This window comes from Cyprinus carpio, chromosome B9, assembly GCF_018340385.1.
Source record: "Cyprinus carpio isolate SPL01 chromosome B9, ASM1834038v1, whole genome shotgun sequence".
Classification (NCBI taxonomy): Eukaryota; Metazoa; Chordata; class Actinopteri; order Cypriniformes; family Cyprinidae; genus Cyprinus; species Cyprinus carpio.
Genome location: NC_056605.1, coordinates 15,709,259 through 15,721,304, shown reverse-complemented (window position 1 = coordinate 15,721,304; position 12,046 = coordinate 15,709,259). Strand labels below are relative to the sequence as shown.

The window sequence follows — 12,046 nt, the reverse complement described above, 5'->3', positions numbered from 1 at the left end:
AGAGATCAGATTCTGTGGCATTTACCTCTGCCAATTCAGAATGATCCCAAAGAGATCAGCTTTGGTGCTTTTCTGTAGTATTTACATGTAAAAATATCTCCGCCAGTCTGGAATGATCCCAAAGAGGTCAGTTCTGAGGAAAAAAAAAATGCTTATTCTAATATGTATATCACTTATTAAATATTTTATCCCATTGACACATGGCATTTGATCATCCATCAACTGTTTGACCTTGTCAATGTAAATGAACTATTACAAATGGCAGAAATTACCTCCCTGTCTCACCAGTCAGTTTTGTAGATATGCTTAGAATGGCATAACGCCATGCTATACTATACATACTATTTCTTGCAGTGAATGGTAAGTATCCCAGGGTTATTTTTAGGCTATTAACTAAAACTAAAACTATTAAATAATATGCATTTTTAACTGAAATAAAATAATATAAAAAAAAAAACTATAAATATTACAACTTTGTGGAATAATTTTTTACACAATGTCATACACTTAACTTTGTTTTCCATAAGTAATATCAGTTGCAAATTTGAACATCTCTTTCTTGATTCATTGTCTGAATTCTGATTAGCATGTCTGTGTACTACTCTTACTATTTCTATATGACAGCTGATATTACATTCAGTTAATTTGTCACAGTGGAAACAAAAGGTCAAATTATATGGATAGAGTAGTTTGCTATTCAAAATTCTGCCATGTTTATTTAGACTGCCAGATCATTTTATGCACAACTGTATAAAAAATCCATATTTATGTTCAAGATAATATCATGTCTAGACACTACTCACTACAGTACTCATATTTATGGCTGCCTAAAGCACTATTTCACGTAGTATTAAAACAATAATATGCAGTAGTATGCAGGCTACTGCACTGTATTCAGTATGTATGCAGCATGTATGCTAGTATTCCATTTCATATATAGACTGTCTGACAATCTGTTTTTACTTCGCTGGATCGCCATCTTAATATCTGCATCCGTCTATTTTTTTTTTTTTCATCTTTCCATTTAGTATTCTGATTCTTTCATTATTCACTCCTGTGCTCAATTCCAAACTCATTCGACTGCTTATCAATTCTTCTCCGTCTACTAGACTTTCCATCCTTTTTTCCACACTTCACATCTCTCTCTTCATCACTGTGATCTGTGTGTCTGCCCATTTGGTTTAGTGTTAAAGTCAATGAGAGAGGAAATTCAGTTTGTGCCTTCATAAGGAATGGCTAAATTTAGGTCATCAGTCTTTGTACGATACAGTTTACAGATATAAGCAAGTTTTCTTTGATTTATGTTGCTATTCCAGTCTGGGTTTTTGTAAAAAAGCTATAAATGCTTCTAGGTTATGCAGCTCATACTGGCTGATCTCATGTCAGTCTGCTGGTTTATCCAGTAAGAGCTGATGGTTGAATTAGGATATGGGAGGCTGTTCCAGGATCTCCCCAAAAATCCTCCCTTCAACTGGCTGTACTAAAAACATTAGAGGGTGAGCAATAACCATCCCCATAAATGCTCCCTTCAACTGTCTGTGGTATGTACACTAGCCCTAATACAGCTCACATTCTTACCAGGGATAAATTCACAGCTGTATCCGTTCAGTGGAAGTAAAAGGTAGGGCAAGGTGACTGTCAGGGTTACTCCTTGCTTTACATGCATAAACAACTGAATTCTACAAAATACGACTTTTTCAGTGAGTCAGTATCATTATTATTAAGAAATATGTGTTTTAGGTGTGCTATAAAATGAGACATAACATTTATAAAATGTTGAGAAGGGAAACTCTGATCATGCGCTTTATAATTGTTAGACATTGCTTCCCCCTAATGGTCAGATTTATGTCAGTACAAACAGCACAAATATTAGACTGTAGCTTTTACGCTATTTCTATTTTTATTTTATTAGTTCACTTTATTTAATTTTACACTACTTTTTCCAATGCTGATATATATATATATATATATATATATATATATAAAACACCATCACATAATATATATATATATATAAAACCATCACATAAAATTATAATGGTTTCCACTACAAATACCATTACAAACAAAACAAACCATCAACTTTATCAATAATCAATCAACATGAAATAATTGTTTGTGTTTTGGGACATATTCCATTAGGATTTATTGGTTTTAGCAAGCCACCAACACCAATTACCAGTAGAGACCCACAATGTCCATTACAGTTTCCATTAAAACCAATACAAGTCCCATTATTACCAGTAAAACCATTACAAATGTTGTGATGTCTATTGGTTTTTTATTTATTTATTTATTTATTTATTTATTTATTTCAGCAGGAACATTAAGTATTTAGACTGATGTCATTGTTCTTTACTTTTGGAACAATTTATATTGCCTAGATACCGTTGCTTTGCAAATGTACAGTTTTTGTCATGCCAATAAAGCACGCGTAAATTGAAAGATTAAATTGAGAGACAAATAGCCTATTTATTTATTTTCTATTATTTTTACAAACTAGCAGCCAATAAACATATAGCAACATAGTGAGAAATAAACATATAGGTTTGGTAAAAAATTAATCTTTAGGGTTCACTTTTCCCGTATGTCTTCTGGATAAGGCGGAACCTTTGTTCTTCTGTCTGTTTCCCCCGGATCGATTCAGATGTAACATGTGTGAATACACGGTTCAGCCTCAACAAATGGCATTTTTTTTACACTCTCCTTAAACAGTAGTTGACAAAAACATTTTATTTCACTGATGTCATAGTATTTATTAATGTACTTTTGAGCGAAAAGGTGCATTTCGGGCTGTAAAAGATTTTTATCAACTTTAAATCTAATGAATTTAAGACCTTGAGATGATATCGGCTTGCAGTAAGATGTTAGACGTGTGTTTCACTGTGGTGTATTATGATTATATCTTCTTAAAACTTTTCAGAAGGTATTATGTCTATTTGTAAAATGATTTAAATGCTGACTGATTGGCATCTGTGTATGTAAAGACTCCAACACAGGATCCAAGTGTATAGACATGAACCATAATATTCGATTCAGTAAGTCTTAGAGGAAAGAATAATATTTCAGAAACTATCGAGCAAGCAAGCCTTCTTGAACTCAGCATCCCAATGACTGCATGAATAATGTATGCCTCAGTCAGAGTATCCCAAAACTGACTTCAACAAGCAAAAACTGTCATCCAGAAAGAATAGATCTAACAATGCTGAGGACAAAGGCATTGCCTCTACTACAGACACATAAAGCAGGTTATCCTTTGGTAGCTCATAGAGTTCATTAGCTGGCCTCCATCAAAAATGTGTGTGAGCTCCCTGAGAAGAGGCCTCAGGCTCTTCTGTACCCCTTTAACAGTCTGGAGGAGCACCTGTCCTCACAGGTCAGACAGGAAGAATTCAAGACCTTTAATCCCAGTTTAGAGGAACTCCGTCAGGCAGAGACACTGTTCACTCCCTCCTCTAAACATAGTATCGACTGCTCTAGTTCTGCGGTCCGGTTAGACCATGTACCTCTTCTTAAACACCCAGAGGTAACATAAGATTGTCTTTAGTAGTCATCACTTGATTAAATTATACAGTGGCCTCAAAATTTACCTGAATTCAAAAAAAGTGGGAGAGGAAGAAATATGATTTCAGTTTACATCTGAGTTGTATGTTTATTTTAGCTTTGTAATTCATTTAGATTGCTTTCAAATATTAATTACATTTAAAATAAACATTCTAAATAATTTGAAGTCATCCTGCGAACCTCTGGTTGAGAACCACTGCACTAGACATTTTAAACTGTGTCTCAAGTGCTCTCTTGTATTGCAGGTGTGTTTTATGGGCAGAAGTAATGTGGGGAAATCTTCTCTCAGCTGTGCCTTGTTCTCTCTTGTGCCAGAGGTAGATGTGCGGGTCTCTAAAACTCCGGTGAGTCTGTATATGGATGTTCCATGGTCAGAAATGAGTCCTAATTTTCACACAGGGCCACACCAAAAAGCTGAATTTCTTCACTGTGAGAAAGGCTTTTACTCTTGTAGACATGCCGGGGTATGGACACAATGCCCCCCGGGACTTTGTAGAGATGGTTGAATCGTACCTTCTCGATCGCCAGAAGTAGGTTGAAGTTGATGCTGTATTTTTATTTTTTTTTAGTTCACAATATTGATATTTGTTTTTGCATGCTTGTGTTGAGTTTATAAAAAAAAAAAAAAGTAAATTATAAAGCTTGTTATTATATAAGTCAAAGAATTCAAAGTTTTTCTTTCTATGATTTCCTCATTTATGTGTCTCTAGTCTGGTGAGGACAATCTCACTGGTGGATGGAGGTGCAGGTCTGCAGAAGGCAGATTTAGTTGCTGTGGATATGTTTGAGGTGTTCAATTTACCTTATGTGGTGAGTTTGTCTCTTATGCGCTTACTGTGACTGTCCAGCAGGGGTCGATAGAGTACTATATGCTGTTAACGACATCCTGTCTAGATCAGTGGTTTGCAACCAGAGGGCCTCAGACAAAAGTAGGCATCAAAATAAACTAAAACTTTTTAAAAATAAACGAATAAACTTTTTTTTTCTTCTTCTTTTTTTTTTTTTTTTTTAATTCGCCTCCTTAACAGTTCTTGTTTCATTAAAGAACCAGGGTTAATGACTGTGAAGAAAAACCTGGATGTATGAGGTAGCCTGACTGCAAAAGTGTGATTTTAAGACATATAATAGTAATTACATAATGTTATTTAATAAAATCTTATGACTCCATGAATTTGAGTTTTTACAGTTTTACATTTAGTTTAACAAAGTTTAAATTTAATTATGTGAAGCAAATAACAGCAAAAAAAAAAAGTCAGATTTTTTAAAATAAAAAATTTCACTGTACTTTTAAAAGTGAGCGTTAGAGAAAGTATCTTGCCATTGTGTCGAGGCCTCTGTTTTCAATATGGCAACAGATGTAAATACAACAGTCACTGACTACACAGTCTGAAAAAATACGTTCTAATGATTGAAAATCAGAATTGATTACTGTGTGAACAAAACCAAAAGTACTATATATATATATATATATATATATATATATATATATATATATATATATATATATATATATATATATATATATATATATACACATTGCTGCTTGAAAGTTTGTAAACCCTTTAGAATTTTCTATATTTCTGCGTAAATATGACCCAAAACATAATTAGAATTTCACACATATCCTGACAGTAGACAAAGATAATCCAGTCAAACAAAGGAGACAGAAATATGTACTCTGTCATTTATTTATTGAGACAAATGATGTGAATCTTTGCTTTCAGTATCTGGTATGATCCCCTTTTGTAGCAATAACTACAACTGCAGGTAACATTTCTTGTAACTGCTGATCAGTCCTGCACAATGGTTTGTAGGAATTTTAGCCCATTCCTCAGTACAGAACTGCTTCAGCTCTGTGATGTTTGTGGGTTTCCTCTTATGAACTGCTTGCTTCAGGTCCTTCCACAAAATTTCAGCTGGATTAAGGTTCAGAATTTGACTTAACTTTAAAGTTAAGCATTAACTTTGTTCTTCTTTAACCATTCTTTGGTAGAACAACTTGTGTACTTGGGGTCGTTGTCTTGCTGCATGACCCCCATTCTCTTGAGAATAAGTTCTCGGACAGATGTCCTGACTTTTTCCTTCAGAATTTGCTGGTATAATTCAGAATTAATTGTTCCATCAATGATGGCAAGCTGCAGCAAAACAGGCCCAAACCATGATACTACCACCACCGTGTTTCACAGATGGGATAAGGTTCTTATGCTGGAATGCAGTGTTTTCTTTTTCCAAACATAACGCTGCTCATTTAAACCAAAGTGTTGTATTTTGGTCTTATCTGTCCACAAAAGATTTCTCCAGTATTCCTCTGGCTTGTCTGCAAGAACTTTAGGAAACTGCAGATGGGCAGCAATGTTCTTTTTGGACAGCAGTGGCTTTCTTCTTGCAACTCTGCCATGCACACCATGGTTGTTCAATGTTCTCCTGATGATGGGCTCATAAACATTAACATTAGCCATTGTGAGAAAGGCCTTTTACACGTCTTGCTTTTGGAGTGATCTTTGTTGGTCAGTCACTCCTGGGGAGGGTAACGGTGGTCTTGAATTTCCTCCAGTTGTACACAATCTGTCTGACTGTGGATTTGTTGTCAGAACACTTTAGAGATGTTTTTGTTACCTGTTCTAGCCTGATGAGCAACAGCATCTCTTTTTCTGAGGTCCTCAGAGATCTCTTTTGTCCGTGCCATGATTCACTTTCACCAACATGATCAGACTTTGTTAGATCCCTGTTCTTTAAATAAATCAGGGCACGCACTGACACCTGACAATAATTTCACAGACTGAAAACAACTCTGAAAAACAGATGGACTCTAATTTCACCTTCAAATTAACATCTAATCCTAGAGATTCACATACTTTTGCTGCTCACAGATATGTAATATTGGATAATTTTCCTGAATAAATATATTACAATGTATATATTTTCATCTAATTTGTTTGATTGGATTCTCTTTGTCAGCTTTCAGGACATGAGCATGAAAATCTGATGACTGTGAATATATATATTGATTACAGTGTGAACAAAGCCAAAAGTACTTATTCATTTCAAATGTTTATGTTCTCACATGAATTTATTTCTTCATTGGAAAAAAAATGCTATATATATATATATATTGGCTCTTGGTCTACAGTTTCGGGACTTTATTAAAAATCAAACTGGCACGTGTTTCCCACACCCACAGTTTTTTTCTGTTTGTCTGGTCAATGTTCTACAACTATATGTTTTCTTTACAAAAAAACTTTGCAACAAGCTGAAAAATGTAGAGACATAATGTAACGTGTGTGTGTGTGTGTGTGTATATATATATATATATATATATATATATATATATATATATATATATATATATATATATATATATATATATATATATATATATATATATATATATATATAATATTATTATTAAATTTCAAATAAATGCTGTTCTTTTAAGCTTTACATTCATCAAAGAATCCTAAAAAGAATGTATCATGATTTCCCAAAAAAATATTAAGCAATGCAAGCTAAAGAGAATATGAATCTAATAACTTAATAATAAATGTTTATTGAGTAATGGCTGCTGAAAATGACACTGCTGTGGGTGTCTGAATCTCGGCTACATCGGCCATATCATGGATTGTTACAAAATTGCGGCATCACTGGAATTTTATAAGATGTTAGATGAAATTGTTAATGTGGTCAGATGGTTATCAGCTTGCTGATAAGATAAGGCTAGGAGTTCTGGAAACAGTTGCATTTGCTTTGTGTGTCAATACAGGAAGTCACTTTTTTTTACAGATAAGGTGATAAGTAGCATACATTATAACATATGTACATGTAACATTTTTTTCTCTCTCTCCCCTTCCTTTGACTTGCAGTGCAATCCAGTTCTCTGGGATTTATCTGCTCAGGTGATTCATAGCACATGTGAACATGCAAAACAGTCGTGAGTGTACCTAAATCCCAGTGAATGGGTAAAACCTAATGAATGGATAACAAAAGGACTTCTTACTAATTTGATCTCTCCCTTGTTTGTTGTAAACCTGGTGTGCTATGGTCTATGTTACACACTTTTCAGACATTATACTTTTCCTAAATTAATTGTGATGAGGGTTTTGTCATTTCACCTGAGGGTTAACATTCGTATTATCATTGATTGCACAAAAACCTTTTGTGGGGTTAAATACCATGCAGACCTCTTTTTAAAGTTACAGTTGGGACATAACATTTAGCAATTAAAAGGGACCTTCAGCTGAAAGAGCCTTAAACAAGCGAATGTTTTTATGTTTTTATTTTTTTACATACCCTGTGAGAGCAATATGTACCAATTCCATCAATGTACTTTGCACCTAAGTGTCTTTACAGATGTTATACTGTTTATGTAGTTATATAAGCGCCTAAAACTGTTTATTTTTTTTATTTAACTTTATGAACAAAGGTAAAGGTAAATGTGTGTGTGCATTTTTGTATTGAAAGAAAAGTGAGTGAAGTATCATGCAATACAGTTTATGACTTTTTTTTTTTTCATCCATATGACGCACATACAGCTTTGGGTCAGGTAGGCATCATGTCTTCTCCACTCAGAAACAGCGGGTGTGGTGATGGTCCAGGGCCATACCTGGAGAAAAACAATAAAATTTATGTGCCACAGTGTTATAAAATGGCAAGAGGGTGCAATTGCATTTATTGTGTCTAAACTTAACCTCAGCAATTACATTCTTCTTTTTTTCGCCCACTCTCTTTCTTTTATGTGTTGGTATTTGGACACTGACCCCATAAAACATTTGCAGCAAGTTAATTATTTTTCAACATTTTTTTTCTCTAAATTTTATAGACCCCAGACATATATTAAACCTCTTAGAGACAGGTAAAAGTTAACTTTTTGTCACCCGGGATGCAGGAAAGAGGGAACTGAAGGGGTAAAAGAAGGTGTTTCGGAAAATGTATAGAAACAATCTGGAATCTTAACTCATTTTCACAAAGAAACATCATCTCTGCAACATTTCGATTGGAATCTACACCATCTTCCCTACAGGATCCTACTTTTATTTCTTCACCACTTCATTCAAACTCATTTTTGTCAACATGTGCGAGCAACCAGAGCCCGTCTGCCCCGTAAATGCCACCATCTGCTCAGGCACGTCCTGTCTGGTGCCCTATGATCCGTTCAATGACATCCTCAACCTGGTGATGAGCACCACGCTTACCATCATGCTGGCTTTGGTCATGTTTTCAATGGGTTGCACTGTCGAAGCAAGAAAGCTCTGGCAGCACATCCGCAGGCCCTGGGGCATTGTCATTGGTTTCCTGTGCCAGTTTGGCATCATGCCTTTCACAGCCTTTGCGCTTTCATTGATTTTCAACGTGCTTCCAGTCCAGGCTGTAGTTATCATCATCATGGGCTGTTGCCCTGGAGGTTCCAGCTCCAATGTTTTCTGCTACTGGCTTGATGGAGACATGGACCTAAGGTAAGACTATCAATCTGTTCACTTTTTGATATCATTATGTTGCTTGTAACACTGAAGGCTTTCTAGATCCCAGAAATGAACTGTGTGTAAACACCAGCTCTTTTAAACGAGAAGTCTATGGTTTTAAATGCAGCAGTGTCATTAGTAGATTTACTTAATTGTTCATGTTAAAATGTCTTCTAGGCTGAACTCGATTTGTTGCTATTTTATCTGCTTAATAAATTATATTTATAGATGGAACTTGTTTCTAAAATTATGTCGAATTTCAAAATTATTATTTTATTGTTTGCTATTTTAGTAATAATAGTAAGTATAATAATAAAGGTACTGCGTTTTATAGTATATTTGAGAACGTTTTAAAATACTTTATTGTCCTTTTGCATAACTAGACCCAAATTATTTCAACAGCACTTGCAAATTTTATTAGATTTATCGTAATCCATTGATGCATGTTTATAAAGACAGAATGAGAATTTTTAGAGCACAACTAAACGCTGATTTCTGCCGCCCATAGCATCAGCATGACAGCATGTTCTTCAATTCTGGCTCTGGGAATGATGCCTCTTTGTCTGTTCATCTACACCACAGTCTGGACTTCAGGCGATGCTGTCCAGATCCCTTACGACAGCATTGGTAAACTAGCCTCAAATGACCTAAACACCAGATTTTCCCTTTTATGTATTTGTTAAGTCTTAAATGTTGCTGATGATTTTTCCAGGAACCACACTAGTGTCTTTACTTGTGCCTGTCTGTATTGGGATGTACACGAAACACAGGTGGCCCAAAGCAGCCAAAAAGATCCTCAAGGTAAGTTTTTGTTTCTGTGTTTAATATTGCAAACTCTTGTGCAATCTATGTATTTTCACGTGTTTTGTTTTTGTATGTATAGGTGGGATCTGTGGTAGGAATCTTCCTCATCATCATCATTGCAGTCATAGGTGGTGTTCTGTATCAGTCCTCATGGACCATTGCTCCTTCGCTTTGGATCATCGGTACCATTTATCCATTTATTGGCTTTGGTCTGGGCTTTCTCCTGGCACGCTTTGTGGGACAACCTTGGAACAGGTAAAAATCTGTCAATTTTGTCATCCCACAAGGCATTAGATGGTTTGTTGGAACAGTTAGCGCAAATCCTGTAAGGGGTCAATAAATGTGGCAAAAAGTCTGAAGAAAAACACTTTGTGATGGTTTATTTCTCATGAACGTGTTGCAGGTGCCGCACCATCGCTTTAGAAACAGGCATGCAGAACTCCCAGCTGGCCAGTACTATTACCCAGCTTTCCTTCACTTCTGCAGAGCTTGAGCTCATGTTCGCTTTCCCCTTAATCTACAGTATCTTCCAACTGGTTGTAGCAGGGATTGCGATAGGACGTAAGTAGAAATTCTTGTTCATTCTGCATTTACTCATTGAGAATATGATTGTTTTGGAAATCATAGCATTCATTTTACTTTAAAAATGTTGCTAACTCATATCATGATGTCCCTTGATGTATTTGCAGTTTATAACGCAATAAAGCGCCGTAGGCGAGGGACATTGGCAGAGGAGGATGGGGAAGGTGCACAGAGCACAGTTGAGGATCAGGATAAGCAGAATTACACCTTGGAGAATGGTGGCTTTAACTGTGATGAGAATCGCAACACTGAGAATAAGGACAAAGGTACAAAGTTGTGAGCCAAACAGCATTCTTCTAGCCTGTGTAACCAGAACGGTCAGCACTAACCTTCTGGAGGCATGAACTTTGAACTTGCTATTCAAGCTCAACCAGAGAGTATATGGATAAACTCAACCCCAGTCCAGACAAGTGGATGCACTTTCCCACATTATAAAAAAAAAAAAAAAAAAAAAAATAGCGTTTAAACATGTTTTTTTATGATAAGTATGCCCACGGGTATTTTGCTGTATTTTGTCTGTGTATTTTGTGTTGTTTTTTCTTTGGTCTGCAAATTTCACTTAAAATACCTTAGATTCAGGATATTTACTGAAATACGCCGACTCTTCTCAAATGCCCTAAAAATGCTAGCAATTCCTACACCAATGTAATAAATGTGAAATATTTAATAATTTAAGAAAACATGCATTACATATGTCTAGTAGGTTGAATGTCAGCTCATTTATTTAAATGTTATTTTGTATACACATAATTGTAATGGACCTTTAATGTTTTGCTTTTTAAATTATGTATAACACAGAAAATGTGTACTTGCATTGTAAACCTTTTTTTTTCTTTCTTTTAATTGTGTTACGTTCCCACTTTCTAGTCTGGGGGCAGGAAAGAAACGTAACAAAAAGTTGTGGGGAGAGAGTGAGAGCACTCCCGTCCCAGGACAAGCACAAATTGCTTTAAATTAAGCTTTAAATTACTTAACATTTGAACATTAACATAAACATTGCTTACAAGCTCTCAAAACATTTAGACTGCCATTTCATGCAATGTGTTTTACTTTTTCTATTTTGTTGGTAATATTTATATGCAAAACACCATAAATAAAAAATGAATTTTCAAAAAGGTGATGTCGCATCTTGATCCTAGCAGACTTTAAAATTTCATGATTTTTTTTTTTACTACACCAGAAGCTGATTATGTTGGGCATGTATTATACCCTGCATGAGGATCATTTTTACGCGATTGCTCTAAAATCAGCTTATTTAAGGTTTCATTAACCTTTGTCCAATAAATATTACAAATTGTTGGAATTTGATAAAATTATTCTGCTGAATAATAATCAGCTCAGAATGGCTAAATGGTCTTTCAGAACTTTAACCTAAAAGAGAATTCTGTCATCATTTGCTCACCATCATGTTGTTCCAAAATAGTATGACTTTTGTGCTTCTGTTGAAAACAAAAGAAGATATTTTGATGAAGAATGCTGATAACTAGTTTTGGTGCCTATTGACTTCCATTGTGACATTTTCTAAAATGTTACTATCCATATGAAACATGACGTTGAATAAAAAAATGACTGAACTTCCCTTTAAGCCCTCATATGTATGTGTTAATACAACAGAGAAATAAGGCAAGAGACTAAAAGTC

At 35.1% G+C, this 12,046-nt stretch overlaps 1 protein-coding gene across 2 annotated transcripts; it reads left to right on the top strand.

The window, feature by feature from the left end:
• Nucleotides 1-2,868: 2,868 nt before the first annotated feature.
• LOC109058691 (ileal sodium/bile acid cotransporter-like) lies at nt 2,869-11,521 on the top strand. Of its 2 annotated transcripts, none has more exons than XM_042731160.1 (9): nt 2,869-3,038; nt 3,964-4,094; nt 4,275-4,374; nt 7,425-9,014; nt 9,529-9,647; nt 9,733-9,821; nt 9,904-10,079; nt 10,228-10,385; nt 10,514-11,521. In XM_042731160.1, the coding sequence occupies exons 4-9, from the start codon at nt 8,632-8,634 to the stop codon at nt 10,684-10,686; spliced, it is 1,098 nt and encodes a 365-aa protein (XP_042587094.1). In that variant the 5' UTR covers nt 2,869-3,038; nt 3,964-4,094; nt 4,275-4,374; nt 7,425-8,631; the 3' UTR covers nt 10,687-11,521. The 2 variants fall into 2 exon arrangements, with proteins under 2 accessions (XP_042587094.1, XP_042587095.1); XM_042731161.1 differs by lacking the exon at nt 2,869-3,038 and adding an exon at nt 3,848-3,908 and having other exon boundaries at nt 4,019-4,094.
• Nucleotides 11,522-12,046: the final 525 nt, after the last annotated feature.